This window comes from Cyprinodon tularosa, unplaced genomic scaffold (assembly GCF_016077235.1).
Source record: "Cyprinodon tularosa strain WSP-4 unplaced genomic scaffold, ASM1607723v1 ctg557, whole genome shotgun sequence".
NCBI lineage: Eukaryota > Metazoa > Chordata > Actinopteri > Cyprinodontiformes > Cyprinodontidae > Cyprinodon > Cyprinodon tularosa.
In genome coordinates this window covers 487,375-512,400 of record NW_024039293.1, presented here as the reverse complement: position 1 = coordinate 512,400, position 25,026 = coordinate 487,375, and the positions used below count along the sequence as shown (strand labels likewise).

At 43.2% G+C, this 25,026-nt stretch overlaps 2 protein-coding genes and 1 long non-coding RNA gene across 5 annotated transcripts; 1 reads left to right on the top strand and 2 right to left on the bottom strand.

The window, feature by feature from the left end:
- Positions 1 to 919: 919 nt before the first annotated feature.
- Positions 920 to 2,082, bottom strand: LOC119796691. The gene is made up of 2 exons (XR_005282504.1): positions 1,909 to 2,082; positions 920 to 1,316 (listed from the first exon to the last, which is right to left on the bottom strand). It is a non-coding gene; the product is annotated as an uncharacterized LOC119796691 (long non-coding RNA).
- Positions 2,083 to 4,039: 1,957 nt separating this feature from the next.
- ppp4r4 (protein phosphatase 4, regulatory subunit 4) lies at positions 4,040 to 16,543 on the top strand. Of its 2 annotated transcripts, none has more exons than XM_038305385.1 (25): positions 4,040 to 4,268; positions 4,976 to 5,049; positions 7,010 to 7,112; positions 7,192 to 7,339; positions 7,457 to 7,530; positions 9,020 to 9,126; positions 9,208 to 9,315; positions 9,396 to 9,517; positions 9,806 to 9,928; positions 10,161 to 10,300; positions 10,597 to 10,716; positions 11,046 to 11,123; positions 11,251 to 11,334; positions 11,424 to 11,597; positions 11,681 to 11,786; positions 11,862 to 12,009; positions 12,103 to 12,247; positions 12,342 to 12,380; positions 12,470 to 12,541; positions 12,613 to 12,670; positions 12,752 to 12,826; positions 12,914 to 13,004; positions 13,393 to 13,442; positions 13,519 to 13,849; positions 16,200 to 16,543. In XM_038305385.1, exons 1-25 carry the CDS (start codon positions 4,152 to 4,154, stop codon positions 16,231 to 16,233), a joined length of 2,721 nt encoding a protein of 906 aa, XP_038161313.1. In that variant the 5' UTR covers positions 4,040 to 4,151; the 3' UTR covers positions 16,234 to 16,543. The 2 variants fall into 2 exon arrangements, with proteins under 2 accessions (XP_038161313.1, XP_038161312.1); XM_038305384.1 differs by having other exon boundaries at positions 12,607 to 12,670.
- A 515-nt stretch (positions 16,544 to 17,058) lies between these two features.
- Positions 17,059 to 22,954, bottom strand: LOC119796710 (protein Z-dependent protease inhibitor-like). 2 transcript variants are annotated; one of them, XM_038305380.1, is made up of 6 exons: positions 22,810 to 22,954; positions 20,834 to 21,136; positions 20,452 to 20,745; positions 20,071 to 20,344; positions 19,845 to 19,992; positions 17,059 to 17,743 (listed from the first exon to the last, which is right to left on the bottom strand). In XM_038305380.1, exons 2-6 carry the CDS (start codon positions 21,120 to 21,122, stop codon positions 17,555 to 17,557), a joined length of 1,194 nt encoding a protein of 397 aa, XP_038161308.1. In that variant the 5' UTR covers positions 21,123 to 21,136; positions 22,810 to 22,954; the 3' UTR covers positions 17,059 to 17,554. The 2 variants fall into 2 exon arrangements, with proteins under 2 accessions (XP_038161308.1, XP_038161310.1); XM_038305382.1 differs by having other exon boundaries at positions 20,834 to 21,130; positions 22,810 to 22,938.
- Positions 22,955 to 25,026: the final 2,072 nt, after the last annotated feature.

The window sequence follows — 25,026 nt, the reverse complement described above, 5'->3', positions numbered from 1 at the left end:
TGGGCTTCGGAACACGTCCAGAAAATGAGCGAAGACGTAGGGAAACTGGAGCAGTCAGGTCAGTGTTCCTCACTACATGTTCAACAACAACCCTCTGAATTTCAGGAGGATTGAGATCATTAGGGTTCAGAGAAAATCTTTGTGTAGAACCAGTATGTATTGGATCTACTTGATGGCTTTGGCGTGGTCGTGCCCCGAGTTGTTCAGTGCTTGTAGAAAGAGGGGATGGCTGAGAGGGTTGAGGTGCAACCAATGGAGCTTGTACCTCAAGTGCAGCTGGTGCGGTGGTTAAACCGGTCATTTTGGTTTCTTCTGGTTCTGCATCCTCTCCATTTCCAGTTTCAATTGCTCCTTGTGTCTTCAAATGTTGGTGGATCTGGTCCATCACAGTTTTGAGGATGTGCTCAAAACTTGTCCCACTCTTTTCAGCCATTTCTTTAAAACTGTGGATGTAGTCAGGGATATGGCTGCTGCTCCCCGCTGTGGCAGCATACTCATCTTTGAGAGCAGTGACGCAGTACACGTGGTTAGCAGCAGACTCTGATTTATATCTATAGGGCAGAAGTGAACTTACAGCAGAAAAGCTACTTGCTTCTTCAAACTCAACGATAAGGTTTTTATAGAAGGTGCTTTTTGGATCAGAAACTGATAGAACTGTTTTAAGTGAGCCATGTGTGCATAATATATCAAGGATTTCATTATCTGATGAAGTATTAGTTACACCTGAGATCAAAACAGCTTGTGCTATATTGATACCTGTTTGCACAACAAAATCCATGTTTAATTAGAAGATTATTCACACCGTTTGACTCCTGGCTAGCTTGCCACTTGTAACACTTGGGCTTGGCTGACTGCAAAATGAGCTCAGAAGTAGATTCGGCGTAGAGTCAAGGGGTGTGAATAAGCACAAGAAAGAAAATTATGATTAATAGTTGTATATTTATTTTCTAATAGAAAGAGTATGGGTTACGTATACATGTTAATGAGCTATATTATATAATTTATATGGATATGAATTAATAGAATATACACACAAATGTGATAATCAATATAATTTCAAAGGAAAAAAAAAAAAAAAAAAAAAAAAAAAAAAATATATTCCAACAGGATGATTCAAAAGAGCAAAAAAAAAAAAATTAAACTCTTCAGTTTAATTAGTAAAAGGTTCACAGTTCATGAGGTCCATTGGGAAAACAAAATCAGAGGATCCAGGTTTGTGAGAACTTTTTCCTACCACACTGTATCGGTGGTTCTCTGGTAGCTCGCCACCCAATGGACAGTCAAAGGAACAGCACACAACAAAAAAAAAACCTGACCTGAAATCAGGCCAGAATCATAAATTAGTAAAATAATAAATTTAATCTTAGCAATAAATAAAAACAATAAGTCATTTAGTTATGCCATAAATCACAGCACTAAGACACATCAAATAATTTAAATAATAAACAAGAATTCTTTATGAAGCTTCAATGTTTCTAAATATCTCAAGTTAAATTAAAGTGCACTTATTCAAAGCTGAAATCATGGGTCAACAAAAACCCAAATTATTTCAACAGTTCCATTTTAATTGTATTGCGCAACACATATCAATAAACAATCAGATCTATTTAAACAAAAAAGTACCATGGTTTCTAAGGCTGGAAAAGTTCCAAACAAAGTTCTATAATTAACCCAAAGCATAAAATAATGTATAACCAATACATTTACTGCTTGGGAAAAAAATCTTACTGCTTCTTGGTTGGGGAAAAGTTTCCCTCTGAATTAATCAAAAAAAAAAAAAAAGTCTGAGTGAAGCTGTGGGCGTGTCTGGGAGCTATATTAACTACCCCTGTTAGCGTAGCATGCAACCGGTGTACTGCAGCATCACAAACTCAAAATAAGGAATAAAAATAATATACTTTAACTCACCGATGAGTAGATGATTTGGGAGAGGATATAGGGAATGTCCACCAGGTTATGAGTTGTAAATCTGCGGTATTATTTAAGTTATCAGTAAGTTTGAATGAACAATCAAGCATGAGCCAATAGATGAAAACAAACTTACCGAGTTGTAAGAAGCTAAAATGATCTATAGTGAAGGAATCAGAGTAAATTAAGCAGCGGTGGAGTGTCAAGGCGGGTTTTTTTTCAAAAACAGAGAAGCCACAGCGAGGAGCAGCGTTGGCTGTAGCATCTGTGGAGCGATCTATTTGGGTCAGGGATCCGCCCCTTTTTAAAGGGACAGGGCGCACTACTCAGATTGAACCCGGAAGTAGGGCCTTATGTGCTGTGGGTTACAAATGATTGCAGACACTTGTGTCTGCAATCATTTGTTGCTGAACTGTTTTGTTACATAATAACAACAGTAATGATTAAAGAAGATATATATGTATATTTTTATTCCTGACTTCTGAAATTTGTATGTGATTAACATCCCTCCTGTTACATAACAGCTTGAGTGAAGCCCCTTTTTCTGTTCTACGAATTATTATGTTACGACTTTATTCTCATAATTTTACGACTTTATTCCTGTAATAGTACGACTTTATTCTCGTAATGTTACGACTTTATTCTCGTAATGTTACGACTTTATTCTCGTAATATTATGACTTTATTCTCGTAATGTTACGACTTTATTCTCGTAATGTTTCGACTTTATTCTCGTAATGTTACGACTTTATTCTCATAATTTTACGACTTTATTCTCGTAATGTTACAAATTTATTCTCATAATTTTACGACTTTATTCTTGTAATATTACGACTTTATTCCTGTAATAGTACGACTTTATTCTCATAATTTTACGACTTTATTCTTGTAATATTACGACTTTATTCCTGTAATAGTACGACTTTATTCTCATAATTTTACGACTTTATTCTCGTAATATTAGGACTTTATTCTCATAATGTTACATCTTTATTCTCGTAATGTTACGACTTTCTTCTCGTAATGTTACAACTTTATTCTCATAATTTTACGACTTTATTCTCGTAATGTTACGACTTTATTCTCGTAATGTTACGACTTTATTCTCATAATTTTACGACTTTATTCTCGTAATGTTACGACTTTATTCTCGTAATGTTACAACTTTATTCTCGTAATATTGCAACTTTATTCTCGTAATGTTACGACTTTATTCTCGTAATGTTACGACTTTATTCTCATAATTTTACGACTTTATTCTCGTAATGTTACGAATTTATCCTCATAATTTTACGACTCTATTCTTGTAATATTACGACTTTATTCCTGTAATAGTACGACTTTATTCTTGTAATGTTACGACTTTATTCTCATAATTTTACGACTTTATTCTCGTAATATTATGACTTTATTCTCGTAATGTTACAACTTTATTCTTGTAATGTTAGGACTTTCTTCTCGTAATGTTACGACTTTATTCTCATAATTTTACGACTTTATTCTCGTAATGTTACGACTTTATTCTCGTAATTTTACGACTTTATTCTTGTAATATTACGACTTTATTCTCTTCATGTTACGACTTTATTCTCGTAATGTCACGACCTTATTCTCATAATTTTACGACTTTATTCTAGTATTTTTACGACTTCATTCCCATAATATTACGACTTTATTCTTGCAATATCACGACATTATTCTGGAAATAGAAGAAAAAAATCTCTAGCCCTAATATTCTGTCGTAGAGAGAATACAACTGATTTGATGTCTTTGTTTTTTCTTATTTTACTATTTGAAAGCAGTGATCGATCATAGAACAGCACAGTGATACATTTTAGGTTTATAATGCATGAACTTTCATTTATGTATTTATCTTAATAAGTTTATTAATATAATAAAAGTATATTAATAATATTGATATTAAAACAATAAATGTTTTAGGTCTTGGTTCAATAGGCTATGTTCATTTCAACATGTTTTAATAAACATTTAACCAGTCCGGCCCTCGTTGTTGTGTTTTTGGCCCTCGGTGTGTTTGACTTTGACGTCCCTGCTTTAAACGGAAGCCGGATGACGTCAGCTCCGCCGCGGACGGGATCTCCTTGGAAACGGAGAGACAATCCCCCCTCTCCCCTCCCCTCCCCTCCCCCGTGTCCGCCCCCATCCTCTCGTCAGGGATGGATGGTGCTGAGCTGCTCTCCCATTAAGCAGCAGAGAGGAACTGGGCCGGTTCCAGTGAGCAGATGTTCTCCGGCAGGATGACCCTCAGCGCGCCGTGCGAGCCGCCGGAGGAGCTGCAGGAGCTGCAGGAGCTGCAGGAGCTGGCCTTCATCGAGCGGCCGATCCGCAGGAGCCTGAAGGTAGGTGTGATATTCTGCTGATGGAGCAGCTGTCCGCATGTGAGAGACGTGATGAAGAGGATGCTGCTGCCGGTGATGATGATGATGGTGGATCATGCTGGATGAAGCGGAGGGAAACCCGCGATGTGCGCAGAGTGACGCAGTTTGTCGGTCTGTCTGAGAGCGCAGAGGGTCGGACGGACACACGGAGCACCTTCAGGGTCTCCTCTGAGTCAGCAGAGGCAGGACTCCAGCAGTCAGTCACATCATCATCCTCATCCTCCTCATCATCATCAGGCGCTCAAAGAGCTGCAGAAAAACCATCCAAATCAACCCAACCAGCAGAGAGGAAGGAAGCAGCTCAGATCCTGATCATTAAAACACATTTTTAGACTAAATTCTGTCAGAATCTGGAATATGGACAAAAGATACAAGAGAAAAAAAACATGCAAAGGGAGCTTTAGATGACAACATGAAGGGATGAACACATGAGAGAATAACAACATAAAGAGATAAAGTGAAAAATAAGATGAGACAAGAAAAAGGAAATGATGACATGTAGACCTTTGATCCTGCCTGCACAGGTGGATCTGCTCACTAACCCATCAATAACTGACCAATAAATCAGGAAATGACTGATGTCACGGTTTCCTCTTCCTTCTTAACAATGTGGGCGTGGCTTCAGACTAATGGGCGGGGTCTCTGAGACACTTTCCCATTCTTTTTAGACTGCAGAGGAGATTGATCAGCTGACTGTGGATGAAGACCTGAATGACGTGGAGAGAGCTGTGTACCTACTCAGGTGAGCTGGTCTATGTCTTTGGAGGTCATCATGCGACTGATCAGGTGTCTTTGCAGGTTGAAACCAGAATCCTTTCCTTTCCCATTGAGTTGCGGCCCAGTGTTCACGGGGATGGACGTCTGTGTCTTCGGCAGGCGTAGAGCTAACAGAACTGGCAGCGTTGCGAGGCAAGGGCTCAAACATGTACGGCTGGAAGCCTTCTACACCAAACCAAGCTTCTGCCGCCCTGGCGTCCTCTTCCACAACATCTTCGTCCCCGCTTTCCTCCTCTAAATAAAAAATGGATGACGGAGGAGACTCATCCACGACCTCCGACACTAAACTCTCCTCCTCTTGCATGTTTCCGCTGTCCATAGCGTTCCTTGACAGCGTCGTTTCTAAGTCACCAATTTAGTGCTACTTGGTCCCAATGGAATTTCCCATTGGGAACCTGCTAGCACTAAGATGCTAACTGGTTAGCATGATGCTTCCCACAAACCGGCTACAACCAAAGCTGCTTGTTAACCTTCCGCCACAACAATCCCGCCCCCTTGATAATCGACCAATCACATTCCCTTTATTCACTGGTGTAAAGTTGGGCACCACTGGGAGAATTTGGAAATGCAACGGTTGGAACGGCCGCTTCCCTACGACTTTAAACAAAAGGGGGGGGACTCAGGTTTCAGCTTTCAAAAACCTATAATGCAGCAATAGAGTCGATTCCTTCCCGCTATCATCGCAACCCCCACCGCCATGCAGGGGAACAAAACATCTCGCCAGGCCAACAATGACCCTTAACGACTGCCTTTTCAGAGGCATAGACCAGTACCGGGTATTGCGGGCCAATAACGCCCTCAACAACTCCCATTATTAAGGGGTGGAGCTGATTTTCCACTTTCAATCTGCATGTTTTCTAAACTAAAACCAGGCTTTGTTGGGCTGCTGGATAAAACCTGGAACTAAACGCTATTTCTGACATTTTGAATGGAAAAAACTTCCTGGATGGAAGAGAAACGTCTTCAAACTTGGAAACAAAGTCCAGGGGATTGATTTGAATTTTAACTTTTTGGATTTATTGATGTTAAAACTAGGGCTGCAAATAACGGTTATTTTGCAAATCGATTAGTAACCAGACAGCGAAAGATTCCTTAAATAAGACTTTTTACTAAATTAAACCAGGTGAAACTCAAACCTTCCAGGAGTTCTGGATAGAGAAGACAATTTTGTTTTGTCATTTTTGTACAATCTTGGTATAATTCCTGCTCTAAGTGGGTCGCTCTGTTAGCTAAAGGCATGTTTTACAGTCTCTATAATCCAGTTAACGATTAATCAATTACTGAATTAATTGAAGATTATTTCAGTAACCTGTTAATCACAATTAATCTGATTGTTTCAGCCGTAGTTCGAACAGTGATTAGAAGGAACGCAGACGTTGTGTAGGACGTCACAGAGGATCGCCGATGAGCCAAATAGTAGTGAAAAGATTATTGCTATCTTACATCAAAACAAGGACGACGATTATCCTTCTGTGTGGAGTTCCCCTGCTGGTTCTCCAGGTCTTCCAGTTCCTCCCATATTCAGGAGGAAACTGGAACGCCTGCTGACCACTGGAGACGGGAATTACCTCCCACCACACTGGGTCAGGGCTGATGAACACTAAAGATGGTGTCAGACAGGTGAAGTTCAGCTGTCAGGTGTTTCATCTGATGTCTTCCTCCCATCCTTCTTCTCTGACCCAGTAAACTCTGCAGCTAATTAAACTCTAATCACCACTTTAGTCCCAGAAGGTCTGATCTAGTTCACTGTACCGATTCACAAACAGAACTTCCTGGGCATAAAATAAAGACTTCAAGGTGTTTCTGCATCTAGAAATTGAAACCAGAACAGATCCAAAATGTCCAGCTGTAGCCCAACCAGTGTCCAGATGTTTGGATTCCGGTCTTTGATCTGAAACCTCTCCCTTCTCTGCCTCACTCCTCAGCTTTGGTCAGGAGGTCCAGAGAGCCAGTGTCATCAGCAACCTACCCAGCCTGGTCCGTCAGAATCCAGCGGAGACTTTTCGGCGAGTTGTACCTAAAGTTCGGGTAAGTGTGGCCTGTGAACCGGACGGATGACTTCCTGGATGGTTTCACTGAATGTATCCGTCCTGTCTGTGTGAACCAGGAGGTCTTGAATGGAGCCGGAGCTGAAATCCAGCTGGCAGCAGCAACTTCCTTCCTAACCATCCTGCAGGATGACATCATCCTGATCCACACGCACACCTTCTCCATCCTGAAGACGGTGCTGCTTCACCTGAACCACAGGGATGCAGGTAACACCTGAGATCACCTGGACCAACTGAATCTGATGTTTTCTGAATGTTATAAGTCTCGTCCTGATGTGGTGGACTCACTCGAGGCGTTGTTGGGTGTCGTTCTTCCCTCCATAGTGGTGAGCACCGCCTGGTTGGAGACTCTGCTGTCAGCCATCAGTGCTCTGCCCAAAGAAACCATCAAGCAGGAGGTCAGTCCCTGAGAAAACTCTGTTAACCAACCATGTTCAGGTTCTAGTTGTCAATTGTTAAAAGTCTGGTCCGCAATGGATTATTATCTATACCTAAAACTAATACGTTCATGGTGATTCGATGAAGTTAGCATTAATTAGTGAAAAAATAAAACAATTGCTGTTTCTCATTTCACTAGAATGTGAGGAGAGACTCGTGTTCTCACCAAGTCCGTTCTTGACAAGAACCCAGGAAAGTCTGGACTCGGGGAGAACGAGAGCGCGCAGAATAAATCTGGGTCAATTGGAACAGAAGTGTACTGATGACATCACCACATTCAAAGCTAGTCTGGAGCTGCATTTCACCTCCTTTTATTAATAGTCTCTGGATAATAATAAATTCTGTCTTTTTTCATTTATTGGGGGAATAATAATGAACACAGTCAGATAAACACACATCAAATAAACATTTTGCCAAATAAAACAATCAAACCTCCATCAAAGCCAGCGGTACTTCATACATGGCTATGCAGAGAGACGGCTGCCGCAGACGGGCTAACGTTAGCCCTGAATGCAGCAGCCGGGGTAACGTTAGCCTGGCTACCGCAGACGGATTAACATTAACCCGGCTGCAGCATTCAGGGTTAACATTAGCCCTGGCTGCCGCAGACGGGCTAACGTTAGCCCGTCTGCTGTAGCCAGGCTAACGATAGCCCGTTTGCTGTAGCCAGGCTAACGATAGCCCGTTTGCTGTAGCCAGGCTAACGATAGCCCGTCTGCTGTAGCCAGGCTAACGATAGCCCGTCTGCGGCAGCCAGGGCTAACGTTAGCCCTGGCTGCTGCAGGCGCTGCCTTGGAAATTCGTGCAATTTTGTTCTGAAAGCCCTAAAAAGAAAAGAAGTAGACGTATTTGGTCAAAGACATGGCTGAGCAAACGTGGCTACTACGGTCTGTCAATTTCACAGAAAGAACTCCATTTCACTCATTGCCCCCCCGCCATGCTGCTGGGTTTTCATCTGAGAGGAAGAAGAAGAAGAGGAATCCTTGTTTGCCCACTGAGCAATTTGCCCACGACCTCCTTAGGACGGCCGACTGAATTTCAAACATGTTTGATTTTCTCCTGACCTTCTGATTCCTGATGGGGGGTGGTCGTTAGAGGCTGATCGCCCCTCGTTACCACTGTACACTACACCACGCACCATCAGGAAGAAAGTCGTCCCGAACGAAAAATTCTTACACGACTGGAGAATCATGCCGAAAAGGCCATAAATCGTACAGTGTGCGTCCGGCTTTAGAAACAGGAGCTAGAAAAGGAAGCTAGCATCTGGCCAATGAGACAACTTTGTACCTAAACATTTAGGGGATTTGAATATCCCCGTTTTATTATTCCCTGTTTGGAATATGTTTTATTCTGAAATGTAGGAATGGCTGGATACTGATACATGACAATAAAAGCAAAATAGTTTACTTTCCTGATCTGGACCTGATGCTGTTGCTTCTGTCTCCCCAGGTGCTGAACCCTCTCCTCTACCAGAGTCAGCTGTCTCACTCTCCTCAGGCTCGTCTGGCCGCCTGCCGTATTTTAGGAAAAGCTTCCAGCAAGTTCGACTGTCTTATGTGAGGCACAGCACAGAAGCTGAGGCGGAGTGTTTAGTTGAATCCCATTTAACTCAACTGCTGACTGGTTCTGTTCATCAGAGTAAAAAAGGAGCTGCTGCCGTTGGCCCGTTCTCTGTGTCAGGATGTGGAATCAGAGGTCCGAGTCTGTATGTGCCGCCAGCTGGAGAGCATGGCCAGAGCCATTGGGTAAACAGAACGCTGACTCTGTGATCGCTTTACCCTGGATCTCTACTTTACCGATTCAGCAGGTCCCGTTTGTTCTTCAGGGTGGATGACACCAGAACCGAGCTCCTTCCTGAGCTGCTGGAACTCGCCGGCGATGAGGAGAGCAGCGTTCGACTGGCCGCCTTTGACAGCATCATCAGTCTGATGGAGATGATGGACGGAGGTGAGTCCAAACTGAAGCAGAACTTTTTAAAACCTGTCAAGTGGTGGTGGAGTTTGAAGGAGGACCCAAATGCAGACACTATAGCTGAAGGTGGTTACTTGCAGATTTTAATAACAAAAGGGTAACAGAAGCCAAAATCCAAAAAGGAGACTGGCACAAGAGGGCAAACAAGAAATATCTAAGAACTCAAATACAATAAAAAACAAAAATGGAAATAAGATCAATGAAAACTCAGAGATAAAACTTGAACAGAACCTAAACCATGACAAAACCCTCTTTTTTATTCAGATGATCTACTTCACCTTTTGGTTCCATTGGTGATGTCAGCATGCGATGCTTCGTCACAGGTGGACAAGGGGGTCACGGTGTCACTGTCGTTCCAGTTTGGGAAGCTCTGCAGTGGACTGGCAGGTTAGACCACACAGTTCTAACAAAACCTTCGTTGAAGCTCTTCAGGTTTCATTTTACAGTAGATACAGCTCAGCCCAGAGGACCCTCTGACAGAATGAGACCCGGTACTGCCCTGGATTAAGGATGACTCCCCAATAAGCAAGCCTGGTTCCACTCATGATGTCAGCTGAGCCTGGTTCCTGAAGCCTGAAGGTTGTTTTTGGTGTTTTGATTGTTGCTCGTTGTGTTTCAGGTTCCCTGTCGGATGAGCAGAAGGAGCTCCTAATGCAGAAGTTTCAGGTTCTGTGTATCACCGGACTACCGACTGAAGAAAATCAGATGGACGCCAGCGAGTCCACGTTGATCCGATGTAACTGCTGCTACAATATACCGGTACTTCCACCCCAAACCCCTTTAAGTTCTTGCCCATCAAGCAAAAATTGGTTAAAAAGACGACATGATTGACGTCCAAACGACGTCTACATTTGGTTTCAGAATGTTGAAAAGTCGTTTAAAGCTGGGTTTGTGACGTCTATTTTTAGACTAAATTGGGACATAATCATCTCCTTAGGGTTCTTTGGTATTCCTTTAATAGCCTACAGACCCCCAGGCCTATTTGAAGTCTCCACAGTTACAGAACCAGAAGGTTCTTTGGTCGTTCAAGAACTGTTCCTGTTCTCCGTTTTCAGGCCATGGTGGCCTTTGTGGAGCCGGCTCACTTCCTGTCCAATCTATATCCGTCCTTCTCGGGTCTTTGCAGCGACCCGGAGGTCAGCGTTCGCCGAAGTGTAGCAGCCACTATCCACCAGGTAAGGCTAATGCTACGTTCACATCGCACAGCTGGTTTACATGCAAAGTCAATGGTTGACACGCATTTGAGCAGCAGCTAGCAGCGCCTCATGAGCTTCTGAGCATCTGAGGCAACTGACGCGTCGCATCAACCAATCAGAGAAGCTGATCTGGGAGCTGGCAGGGAGTCAGACACAGCACTGCTGATGCAGAGCGCTATGATCACTTCTCTGAAATGAAGCAGCAGACTTTTTTTGCTGCTGAAGTCGTGTTCGGTGTGAACGAAGAATCACCGGTTCTCCTTGGTCTCTCCTTTCATTTTAACTCACAACTTTGCCTTTTCTGTCAGGTGGTGAAGATGCTTGGGCCTAACGCCCATGTGGTCCACAAAGAGCTTATGCTGCTGCTCCAAGACAGTTCTTTGGAGGTGAGGTTCCTGGCTCCTATTTGGAGGTGGAAATCCGATCCCCTTGTGTCAGAGTAAAGAGATGGGTTTCACGTAGATCCACTGGGTCCAGTTGGTGCTTGAAATGTTTGTCTTTATTAACGTTTAGGTCCTAGATGCTCTGATGAACCACCTGGACGAGACTCTGGAGGTGGTCCTGTCCAGAGGAGACAACCTGACGCTGGACAACAAGGTGAGACAATCAGCTTCTGGTTGGCCTAATTTTCCTTTCGCCATTCGGTTCTTAGATTATTCCTGTGGTTTCTCTGTGGACCTTCTCAGCTCCAGGAGCTGCTGTCTGCGCTGCTGTCGGCTGAACAGAAAGTTGGATCTTCTCTGCGTTGGCGGTTGCATGAGAAACTGCTCCACCGCTACAGCTGCCTGTCTAGACTGCTGCCAGGCGAGCTTCTGCACCAAACCTTCTCAGCTCGGATCTTCACCATCCTCACCACCAACGTCAGCATTGTCAGACTCAGACAGTTCCACAGGTGGCTCAGGTGACAGACAGGTAACTATGCTCTGCTTTCCCCTGGTTGTAGAAAGTATTACCGGTTCAGAAGGAGGCGGCAAGGACATTTTGCACATTCTTACGCTACAACCGCAAGCAGGAGCAGCGTCAGGAGATGATGGGGCGGCTGATCCAAGGTGAGGGCATTTCTGCTTCTCTTGGTTTTACTCCTAACCTGGCTCTTTGGTCAATCTGGTTCTTTCTGTTCTAAGAGATTGCTCAAGGTCGCAGCTATTGGAACCGTCTGAGATTCCTAGATGTTTGTGAAATTGCCACAGAGATTTTCTCCAGAAAATACTTCAACAAGCACTTCCTGATCCCGGCACTGGAACTTGTCCATGACCCTGTTGCCAATGTCAGGTAGGTCAGATCTTTCCTGTCTACAGGGCTGGACCTTCAGCCTTGTTCTCATGGTCGCTCCTTGTCCTGATGACTCACCTGTACCTTCCTCAGGTATAAGCTCTGCCAGCTGTTGCCTCGGTTGCGTTCGTCCCTCCGCCTGCCAGCCGACAAGCTGCTGCTACAGAAACTAGATTTCTGTGTCCAAAAAATTCTCTGTCGAGAGAAAGACAAAGACGTTGTGGCCATGATCCGCAAGGTAACTCAATCTGAGACCAGTATGGGATGGGAACCAGTTGGGTGTTTGAGCATCTGCTGTTTGGATTTTGATTGCCGTCCCTCATTTTCTCCAGACAGTGTTGGAACTGGATAAACTGGATCTGTCTGAGCCTGTAAGGACCTGGTTCACGAACACCTAAGCAATAAACAAGTCTGTGCTTTGTCTGTTCCTCAAAAGGATACGTGGTGTTTTTGTTCACAGTTTCATAAGAGACATGAGTGGGACCTGCTTGATCAGAAGAAGGAGAAGGAGGAGATGCTTCTGCTGGAGATGGTGAGTCTGAGACTAACGTTCTGTTTGTGTGGAACAGGTTTTATTGATGCGTGTTCTGTTGTCAGGAGCAGCTGGAGCGGCAGCAAAACGATGAAAAGCTGAACTCTGACAAACACATGGAACGAAAAAGTGAGCCTAACCTTCAGTTCGTCACTAAAACCTCCAGCAGATATAGAAGACGTCCCTCTGTTAACGAACTTTCTCTGACAGGAAGAGACAGCAAGACTAGTCTGTCCTCTACCAAGTCGATGTCCGTGTCCTCGTCAACAGGAGGCGCGTCCTCTGGTAAGATGATTGTGTCATTAAACGGACGATGCAAACGTTCAGGAGGAGGAACATGATGAGATGAGGAAGGTTCTGCTTTGTGTCCAGGTAAAGAGATAAGGAAGGCCAAACTGTCTCGCAGTCGGTCCCTCAGCAGCCAGCCCACCTCGGCCAAACCTTTGAACTCGGATCGACCTCTGTAAGAACTTCACCCAGCCTGCAGAGTCCAGCAGGTGTTTTCACCTGATGGATGTCTGATCTTCCTCCACACCATGTCCCCACATGTAGCTCATTGTCTGCCTTCAAGTGTTTCTTTGACCATAGCTGTTGTTAAAGACACGTGATCAAATTACCAGGAGGAACACAGACATTTTACTATGGTTTCTGACAATTGACCAATCAGGAATAATCTGACCAATCTGACCAATTAGGACCATTCTGACCAATAAGAATCAATCAGGACCAATCTATTTATCTGAATAGGCTTCTAAATCAAGGTCCAACAAAACTGTTGGACCTTGTTCTGTTTTTTTGGAGTTTTTCTGATAATGCTGGTTGATTTGTTCTTGGTTGTTTCTGTGATGAAGGAAGGTCAAAGATCCCAGCAGCTCTTCGGGCCTCGGGAAGTCCACCAGAGGTATTTGCTTACCTAGAACCTCCTGAACTCCCTGTGTAATCGTTTCTGCTCTAAAGTCACTTTCTGTTTCCTACAGATGATTCCGGGAGGATGGCCCACTTCACCCTGACGACCCAGTCCACCTCTTCCATGCCGGTTCTAATCAGGAGCAAAACTACGAGCCTCCTTGACCAGGCCGGTATGCTGGAGCAGAGAGACCCCAGAACCAGCAAACTGGACCCCAGGACTGGTAACAGAGAGCACAGGAACAATATGATGGAGCATAGAACCAGTTCCCTGGAAGAAAGAGAGCACAGAACCATCTCCCTGGACCACAGGGATCCCAGGACCAGCACCTTGGGTCAGCGCAGTAAGACGATGGAGCGTGGCAGTGGGATGATGGACAGTCAGTCCAGGAGGCTCTCCATGTGAGTCCTGACTAAAGGAACCAGGCAGACCTTAAAGGAATAGTACACCTAAAACATGATTAGCCTTCATTTTCTACTCACCCCCATGCTGAACAAAACTCTGGAGTACTTTTTTGATATCTCAAATGCATCTGGAGATCTGGGAGGCTTCTTGCTGTCTGCTGACATTCAAATAATGGAGGTCTATGGCGCCCGAGGCAGAAAGGTCCATAAAAGTCCACAAAAAACGTGTCAATATTCCTCCATACTGCTCGTCCAATGTATTCCAAGTGTCCTGAGTGGGTAGCGTCCAGAATTTACTCGAAACGAAGTCATTTAGAATGTTTTTAGAGCATAAACAGTAGTGTATAGGATTTCCTAAAAGCGCGTTCACGACTCTACGGAAACCGCGGCAGACCAAACCAGATGAAAGTGCGCATTCAGCTCGGCAAAGAACTCATGCTCTTCCTCAACACTGAAGTCCTCAGACATTTTTCTTTAGTTCTTTCTTTCTTTGCACAGGTAAACAGCACATTTCTTCTTGTATGCTTGAAATATCGGCAGAGCAGACGCTGAATGCGCACTTTCATCTGGTTTGGTCTGCCGGCTTCCGTAGACTCGTGAACGCGCTTTTAGGAAATACTATACACTACTGTTTATGCTCTAAAAACATTCTAAATGACTTCATTTCGAGTAAATTCTGGATGCTACCCACTCAGGACACTTGGAATACATTGGACGAGCAGTATGGAGGAATATTGACACGTTTTTTGTGGACTTTTATGGACCTTTCTGCCTCGGGCGCCATAGACCTCCATTATTTGAATGTCAGCAGACAGCAAGAAGCCTCCCAGATCTCCAGATGCATTTGAGATATCAAAAAAGTACTCCAGAGTGTTGTTCAGCATGGGGGTGAGTAGAAAATGAAGGCTAATCATGTTTTGGGTGTACTATTCCTTTAAAGACCTGTTGGACTGGGTGCAGAGGACTACCTGACCCAGCCCAACAGGTCTAAAAGGAATGTTTCTGCTCAGGTGTTTTGGTTTTCTCTGATCTGGTGTAGTGCATATCTGTTAGAGGTCAGAACTCGACTCAGAGTCATTCAAGTCAGATATTTATCTAGAATCAGATGGAGGTGGAAGTAAATCATCAAGGAACAAAGACGATGCAGTCCACTTTAGTTGGACTTTAGTTAGTTTAATAAAAAAAAGATCTCGTCTATTCAGCCAGGCCAACTATTCCCTCTAACGACCCCCCTTTCAGAGACATAGACAGGTATGGGGCATTGCAGGCTAACAAAGAAGCCAAACCACCCCCATTCCAAAGGGGGGGACCCGTTCATCCGTTTCTATTTGCATGTTTTCTAAACTAAAACCAGGCTTTGTTGGGCTGCTGGATAAAACCTGGAACTAAACGCAATTTCTGACATTTTGGAACTGAAAAATCTTCCTGGATGGAAGAGAAACGTCTTCAAACTTGGATTGTTTTTTGTTTTTTTTTTACTTTTTTTGGAACTACTAAAGTAGAAATATTGGCTATCGATACTTTACTGGAGTAATTCTTTTTTAGACAACTTTTTCCTTTTACTCCTCACATTTTAAAAATAGTCTCGTTAGTTTTGTTTCATTAAAGCTCATTTTCATTCTGGCCTGCTGGTATAAAAAAAAAAACAAACAAACATCAAAATAATAAGTTTCATCCAGAAAATGTATTTCTTTGTGGTTGGACTCGGTGCTGCCCCAACCTGTTGCTCACCACATTCCAAAATAAATTGTTCATCAAGTTAAATGTGACTCTGTTACCATTAGTTATAAAACTAAGAAAATGAAGTCTAAGGCAGTTATGATCCAGAATTGTAGAAAAATATTCCTTTAATAGGCTTCTGGCCTTAACAGTTTTTCTGTTTTTATTAATTTGACTTTTATATTTTAAGTAGTTTTAAAAATGGTACTTTTACACTTTTACTGGAGTAAAAAGCTGAAGTTGATCCTCAAACTTCTACTGGAGTAATAAATATGTACAGCTGGTAGTTGCCTAAGCACTGGTTAACCTCCCTTATTAGTTCTCTAGTAGTTCATTTAGTTCCGTGTACCTTATTGTAAAGCGTTAAACTAGCCTCCAAGAAGTCGTTTGAATCTAATTTATAGATTTCTGGTGATTAGATTCAGCTTTTCGTTGATTTCAGTCCCTCTGATGGATTCAAGCTGTAAGTTTATTGGTGACATAAATGTTTGTCGCCATGAATCTTTAAAAAACACCTGAGTGAGCAATGAACACACCTGTTTGGATTGTCTGCAGATGCTTGGGTTTAGCTCCGGTCCAGGCTACTTCCTGAACTGTTGGTTCCTTTGTTGTTGTTTTTTTGTCACAGAAACAGGAAGTCCAGCTCTTTCCAATTGGAATGAGGCTAAAGACGATGATGTCATCACTTCCACATCTGGCCAATCAGCTTCCTGGGAGCAGCTTCAGGATGAGGCCCAGGATGCAGCTTGGCATCGACCGAAGCAGTGGACTCTGATGTGACCTGAACCTACTGAGCACTGTGTCTTCTAATCATCTCACCGCTTCATTTGATTGGTTCAGTAAAACCTCACCTTCAGGTGGTTGGAGGGACCTTATTGGACGGGGATCACAGTGGACAACCAAAGATGAGTCGAATGTGATCAGATGAAACTTAAAAGATTATTTTAAAATAAAAAAACTCAATGAAAACAGCTTTCATTTGGTTTTTCTTTCAAACTAACATTTTTTCTGCAATAAGGGAAGAAAATGAGAAATTACAGGAACTCATTCTAAGTAATGGAGATGTTTTGGTTCCTGATGGTTGATATAAAGTCAGCTTTCGTTTCAATATGTGGAAAATATTCAGCATTAGTTTTTATCCTCATGTGTTTTTAAAAAAGTTTTGTAATAAGAATAATTTCTGGATTAACCCTTTATAGGGCATAACCTCACGCTTTCAAATGGAGCCCACTCTCCAAGTTGGCGTTTCTTGTTATTGAGATTCATTATTGGCATCAAAATATCCATATTTTTTATGTTACAAATTTAATAAGCTTTATCCTGGATTCCAACAACACTTTTGGCTTGAAATGTGGATTTTCAAAGTATTTCACTGAGCGCCCTATAAAGGTGTTAAGTAGTCATAGTTGTAATTCCATAAAGAGAATGAAAATTGTTTTAATTATGCAAAGAAAAGCTGGAATTTTTGGATATAAAGACTCCAGATATGACATGTTATTTAAGTTTTATTAAAACCAGCATGAATTCATGGTGGCGACAGAGACGTCCATTAGTGACACTGGCAAAACAAACATGACGTCTTGCAGAGCAGAAATGGACAAAACGAGCTGAATCAGATGAGCCCTTCTGGTCTCCTGAGGAACATGATGCTAGGATACAAGCTAACATGCAGGATATAATGACAAGACAGTAAGTCAGTGACTCGCTATTATTCATATCATGTAAGAGAATACATCACAAAATAAATATGATGCTAACTAGAAGCTAAATGACGACATATGACCTCAGTGCTTTCATGTAGTGCAATGCTATGAAGTGATATAATCAGAGGAATGATGCCAGAATTTATGGTTCTGGATCAGTTTCCACTTCCATCAGGACCCAACGATGCTTCAGGTTGATGGTTTCCGTCATGTTTAACAAACAGGAAGCAATGCTGTAACCTGCTTCTAAGGATGGGGTGATGAGGAGGGCGGGGTTCGTTCATTTCTCTGTGGGATTCGTAACTCGGCCCATGAAGAGGAGGCTGTTTGTGGACTGTTGGTAGATGATGAAGATGAAGGGTCTGTTAAAGGTGAGACGTGGTGGAGGTGATGAGAACGTGGTGACCCCGCCCTCTGAGCTGCCGTCACCACTGCTCTCATCCATAGAGACAGCAGCCATGTGATAAACCTGAAAAACAATTAAAAGCAGGAAACAACAAATTAATCAGGTCATTTTTTAATTCAGTCATTTAGCTCTGTAACTCAATTGATCACAGATGTCCTGGAAAGACTGAACAACCCACATCAGTCAGGACATTCATTTAAAACAGGACGTTAAGACGGGTGCTTGCACCACAAAACTTAATGTTATGGAACAACAGGAACAATTAGATGTTACAGGACAGGACAAAATGTTACAGGGAAGCAAAACATTTTACAGGACAGAGATGTTCAAGATAGAACGACATATTAAAGGACGGAGGAACATACTTCAGGACAGGGCCAGATGTTATAGGAAAGAGCAACATGTTACAGGACAGGACAAAATATTACTGTACAGGCAGAAGTGTTATTGGACTGGACAAAATGTCACGGGACGGATTGGAACGTTTCAGAGGTCAAAATGTTACAGAGTCATATTTTACATGGAGGGGTGGAATTCTTACAGGATAATATGAAATTTTGCAGTGCAAACTGTTACAGGACAGGGCAAAATGCTACAGGATGGGATAAGATATTACAGGACCACACAAACTGTTACAGTACGGGACAACATTTTACAGGACTTGGCGAACAGTTAGCGGTCCAATTGAAATGTTACCGGATGGGGCGGAATGTAACAGGATGTGCGAAATGTAACAGGACAGGGCAAAATGTTTCAGGCGGTGTGAAATGTAACAGGACAGAGCAAAATGTAACAGGATAGGGTGGAATGTGACAGGACAACAGAAAATTTTAGAGGACGGGTGAAAGGTTACAGGACAGGGTGAAATGTACAGGTCGAGGGGAAATGTTACAGGACGACTGGAAATGTTACAGGGTGGGGCGAAATGTTACAGGACAGGGGGAAATGTTACAGGACGGGGTGAAATGCTACAGGACCATTGGGAATGTTACGGGGTGAAATTTTACAGTAGGAGATGATATGTTACAAGACAGGGGAAAATGTTACAGGTTGAAGGGAAATGTTACAGGACGATTGGAAATGTTACAGGATGGGTCAAAATGTTACAGGGGGCGATTGGATTTGTTACAGGACGGGGAAAATGTTACAGGACAGATGGAAATGTAAGAGGATGAGGGGGAATTTTACATGACGGGGAATGTTACAGGACGGGGCAAAATGTTACTGGACAGGGGGAAATGTATTAAGACGAGGGGGAATTTTACAGGATAGGGGGAATGTTACAGAACGGGGTGAAATGTTACAGGACCATTGAAAATGTTACGGGGTGAAATTTTACAGTAGGAGATGACATGTTACAAGACAGGGGGAAATGTTACAGGACAAGGTGAAATGTTACAGGATGGGGAAAAATGTTACAGGACAGGTGGAAATGTAACAGGACGAGGGGGAATTTTACATGACAAGGGGAATGTTACAGGACGGGGCGAAATGTTACAGGACAGGGGGGAATGTTACAGGAAAGGGGGGAATGTTACAGGACGGGGCAAAATGTAGCAGGACAGGGTGAAATGTTACAGCACAGGGGGAAATATCACAGGATGATGGGAAATGTTACAGGGTGAAATTTTACAGTAGGAGATGACATGTTACAAGACAGGGCGAAATGTTAGAGGTTGAAGGGAAATGTTACACGACGACTGGAAATGTTACAGGATGGGGCAAAATGTTACAGGACAAGGCGAAATGTTATAGGTCAGTGCAAAATGTTACAGGATGGGTGGGATCTAACAGGATGGCATGACATTCTACAGAATGGGATATTAAAAGACAGGGGGAGATCTTACAAGACGGAACAAATGTTACTGGACCTTGTCCGGTAACAGTTTGTTCCGTCACATTGCAGGATGGAGTAAGATGTAAGATGACAGCTTGGGACAGAGTGAGGTGTTCTAGGGGGGGTAAAAATCTCACAGAATGGGCTGAGATATTACAGGACAGGGCGAGCAGGGCGAACCTAATACCAGCATCTGGTATGTAGACAGTACTCCTTCATAAATACAGGAATTCATGAAGATGGTTTCCACATTTGTTAATCTTCTAACTACTCCTGAGGATCCCATCTCTCCATCAGACTTACTATCTGTCAACCTCTCTCCCTTACCTCAGTAAGTTTTGTTCCTGAAGCCCCACCCATGTTGCTGAGGTCAGCGTCATCCTGAAACACCTGAGTGATTTCCAGCCTCTGAAGCATATTTTTCAGAGAGTAGGTCTGCTCCAGTAGGAAGACAGGAAGCTGCACCTCCAGTTTCCTAATTAGAAAAACTTCCAGTCAGGATCCCAAACAAAGGGCAGATAGAGACACCGTTAGGGGGAATGGTGGTCCTTACGTCTTCCTCAGCTGAGCAATCCAGGCTCTGATCTTCGCTGCTGTCACCTCCTCCTCCACAGCCGTCACATCAACATCTTCATCTGGAAGCACCACCAACATGGCGGCTCCGTCTGCCAACGGCAGCTTCAGCACGCCAGCCTTCACACCGCGGTCATATGCCAGGAAGTACTTATCGGCCTGGAACATCATGGGGACCATGATCACATGGTACTTGTCCACGTAGAACCGCTCACTCTGGGTGAGCGAGGAGTTAAAGGGAGGATTGAAGCGGACTAAAAGAAGACAAAATTCTATTCAATACAAACAGTTCATGGGGTTAAGTGGCTCATTTCTCCCAGTGACCCCAGTGGACGCTGTCCAGCGACTATCGGGTTCTTACTTTTGTAGGAAGCAGCAGAGACGACCAGCAGCTTGGTTTGGTCCTCCAGGTTGGTCAGAACATCCTTGATCTGGTCATTGGACTGTTCTTGGACCCAGCGGCTGATGATGTCGAGGGCCTCAGCAGAGTTTGTGTAAGGCAGACTCTGAGCCTTTCCACCATATTTCATCTGAAGCAGATCCTGGAAGGACACAGGCACCTGGAAACTCTGGTCTGGGAAGATCGCAAAGCCCTGGAGAAGGTTCAAGGGTGGAGTCGTCTGGAGAACCGCGTTCCTCAGATTCTGAAACACATCTGGAGAAACAAAAGAGTTTGAGTAAAACAAGAAGATACCAGACCTCCTCCTCAGGGCTCACAGCCCCTGATAGGAAACCCTGCCTACCTGGCAGAGTCTGGGGCTCCAGTCCAGTCAGACCGAGTCCCTGGATCAACTGATTCTGCGTTGGACCGCTGGTTCCACCCAGGAGAGCTAACATTCCTGCGGACACCGCGAAAGGAGACAGAAAGATGTTGTCATCTGTGCGGCTGGCCACAGCGCGGTACAGCTGGGCTCCAAAGTCTGCGTTCTTGCGGATGAGGTCCTCCACAGCAGGGCTGATGGTTTGAGGAGCTGCTGGACTCATCAGGAGGGCGAGGAGGACGGGCAGGTGGAGGAGGACGGTGGGAGCCATGGTCTCCTCTAAAGCTGGAAGAACAAAGAAATCAGAATCATGGATCAAGCTTTTCAGCTTTCCCAACGCCCTGGTTTAATCCGACATAAACAGAACCAAGATCCATCAGGCAGGTTCTCGGCTGATCGGATTCAATGATTAATCAACTGATTGATCCACAGGATCAGTGGATCTCCACCAGATTCACGCTGCAGACCGTCTGAGGTGGGTAACCTCCTCTAAAGCTCTTCAGCTGTCAGTTACCATGGCTACAGAGACATGAATAGGGGAAGAATCGGTTGCCATGGTGACAGGTAACGCAGCTGAAAACCTGAGCCTAGATCAGGACTGATCCAGACTAAGATCAGGACTAAGACCCAGACTAAGAACAGGACTGAGATCCAGACTAAGATCAGGACTTAGGTGAAGACTTAGATCAGGATCTTGATCAGGACTAAGGTCCAGGCTAAAATCAGGAATAAAATCAGGACTAAGATCAAGACTAAGATTGGGACTAAGGTCCAGACTACAATTAGGATTTAGATCAGAACTAAGATCCAGACTAAAATCAGGGCTTAGATCAGGACTAAGATTCTGGATTAAGATCAGGACTAAATTCCAGACTAAGATCAGGACTTAGATCAGGACTAAAATCAGGAATTAGATCAGGACTAAGATCCAGACAGAATGCAGACTAAGATTGGGACTAAGATTCTGGATTAAGATCAGGACTAAGATTCTGGATTAAGATCAGGACTAAGTTCCAGACTAAGATCAGGACTTAGATCAGGAATTAGATCAGGACTAAGATCCAGACAGAATGCAGACTAAGATTGGGACTAAGATCCAGACAAAAATCAGGACTTAGATCAGGACTAAAATAAGGAATAAGATCAGGACTGTGATCCAGACTAAGATCAGGAATTAGATCAGGACTACGTTCCAGACTAAGATTGGGACTAAGATTCAGACTAGGATCAGGACTTAGATCAGGATTAAGATCCAGTCTAAGATCAGGAATAAGATTAGGAGTTAGATCAGGACTTGGATCAGGACTGAGATCAGAACTTAGATCCAAACTCAGATCCAGTCTAACCATCTGAATGGATGATCTGATTGAATTGTCTCTCTAAAGCGCCTTTATAGGACGTTTATTTTGACTTTGTGCTATAAAAAATAAACTGAGCTGAAAGGATGTTTTAGGTTCAGTCTGTGAGGCTGGTTCTGGTTTCAACTGGACCTGATCAGAACCTCCAAGGACAAAGACAGGGCGACATCAACAACACAGAAACTTTTAGCTTAGCTCTACCGGTCTGTCTGCTGATCAACCGCATCCATAAAAAAAAACACTCATTATCATCCTCATCATCATCATCATCATCCTCATCATCATTATCATCATCATCATCTTCTCTGCATATCCGGTCAGCAGGGCCCCGCCCTCTTTGCTCATGACGTCGCTTGTTTTTGTTTACGTTTTCGGTGTTTTGAATAACTAAACCGACTGTTTGTGTCAGAGGCGATCAGTTCGGGATGATTAGATGCTGAATAATGAGGAGGATGATCGATCAGCAGCTGAGGAGGCGCTGCAGCCGATCAGCCTGTCAACAGCCTGACAGGAGGGACAGACAGGCAGCGGGACAGACAGACAGAGGGACAGACAGACAGAGGGACAGACAGACAGTCAGACAGAGGGACAGACACTCACCTGCAGCTGGCGGCGCTTCTGCTCTCTGTTCTTTCTGCTCTGAAAATTCACGCGCTGCACATCACCTACAACTTTGCGTCACAACGACGGTACCGGAAGTCACCGGGGCGCGTCCAAGTTTTTGCCTTCAAAATAAAGCAAAAAGCCTATTCAGATAAACTAGAACATTCTGGCTGCAGCAGTGCGCTAAAACCTGTCCAATCCTCAATAAAAGTCACGTAGAGTCATTCTGTGGGGGAATTTAAGTGAAATTATTTAAAATACAACCAAAAGCTGCAATAAACTGTATGATGTTATATTTTTATGAATCAATATTTTTAGCCATTTAGTTATTAACGGACACAATTTGGAAGGACCAAAGACTTATTATAAATAACCACTAACCACTATGCAGGGCACTATATAGGGGTTAACCACTATATAGGACACTATATAGTGGTTAATGTTTAACCACTATATAGTGTCCTATATAGTGGTTAACCCCTATATAGGGTACTATATAGGGGTTAACCACTATATATGCTGGGTCCTCAATTGCTCGTCTTCAACTTGTTCAAAATGCTGCTGCACGTCTTTTAACTGGCACACGCAAGTACGAGCACATTTCACCTGTTTTAGCTTCACTCCACTGGCTGCCCATCCATTTTAGGATTAATTTTAAAATTCTTTTATTTACTTTTAAAGCCTTGAATGGCCTTGCCCCAATTTACCTCTCTGAGCTTCTGCACCCCTACACTCCCAGCCGATCTCTCAGGTCAGCTGATCAGACGGCGCCTAAAGCAAGGCTTAAGCTCAGAGGGGATCGAGCGTTTTCTGTTGCAGCTCCAAAACTCTGGAATGCATTGCCGCTGCACATCAGACAGGCCACCTCTCTGTCTCATTTTAAAACTCTTCTTAAAACCCACCTCTTTTCTTTGGCTTTTAACACCATGTAGAGTATTGATTTTATGTACACATGTTGATTTTATGTATACACATGCATATTTTTATCCTGTGCGGGCAGTGCTTTTATTTTATTTTATTTTATTACTTTTATTTATTTTAGTTATTTTATCTTTTTGTGCAGCACTTTGGAAACCTTGTGTTTATTTAAACCGTGCTATATAAATAAAGTGGATTGGATTGGATTAATGTTTAACCACTATATAGTGTCCTATATAGTGGTTAACCCCTATATAGGGTACTATATAGGGGTTAACCACTATATAGGACTCGTTAGTGTTTAACCACTATATAGTACCCTATATAGTGGTTAACCCTATATAGTGCCCTATATAGTGGTTAACCCTATATAGTCCCCCATATAGTGGTTAGTAATTAACCCCTATATAGTACCCTATATAGTGGTTAACCCTATATAGTGCCCTATATAGTGGTTAACCCTATATAGTCCCCCATATAGTGGTTAGTAATTAACCCCTATATAGTCCCCCATATAGTGGTTAGTAATTAACCCCTATATAGTACCCTATATAGTGGTTAACCCTATATAGTGCCCTATATAGTGGTTAACCCTATATAGTCCCCCATATAGTGGTTAGTAATTAACCCCTATATAGTACCCTATATAGTGGTTAACCCTATATAGTGCCCTATATAGGGGTTAACTCCTATATAGTGCCCCATATAGTGGTTAGTGTTTAACCCCAATATAGTACCCTATATAGGGGTTAACTCTATATAGTGCCCTATATAGTGGTTAACCCTATATAGTGCCCTATATAGGGGTTAACTCCTATATAGTGCCCCATATAGTGGTTAGTGTTTAACCCCTATATAGTGCCCTATATAAGGGTTAACCCCTATATAGTACCCTATATAGGGGTTAACCCCTATATAGGGCACTATATAGGGGTTAACCACTATATAGTGCCCTGCATAGTGGTTACTGGTTATTCACTATATAGTGGGTAGGGCGGACATTCGGACACAGTCAGTATTCTTTCAATGTAGACTTAAATCACCTCCTAAATCAACGGTTGCCCTCTAAAACAGAGCGTGGACGCAATGATGCTCTCAAATAGAATGTCGAAACTAATTTGACATGTTAGATTTAAGCATATTAACCACAAACAAACAGCAAGAAATTTACTTTTCACATCAATATACAAACTTTATAGAATAAAATGACAGAATTTGTGCTTTTTGGAATGATTTTCTGTGTTTTAATAGGGAAGAAGAGAACCTTTTGTGTGTCTGTTGTCAAGGGTTCCCAAA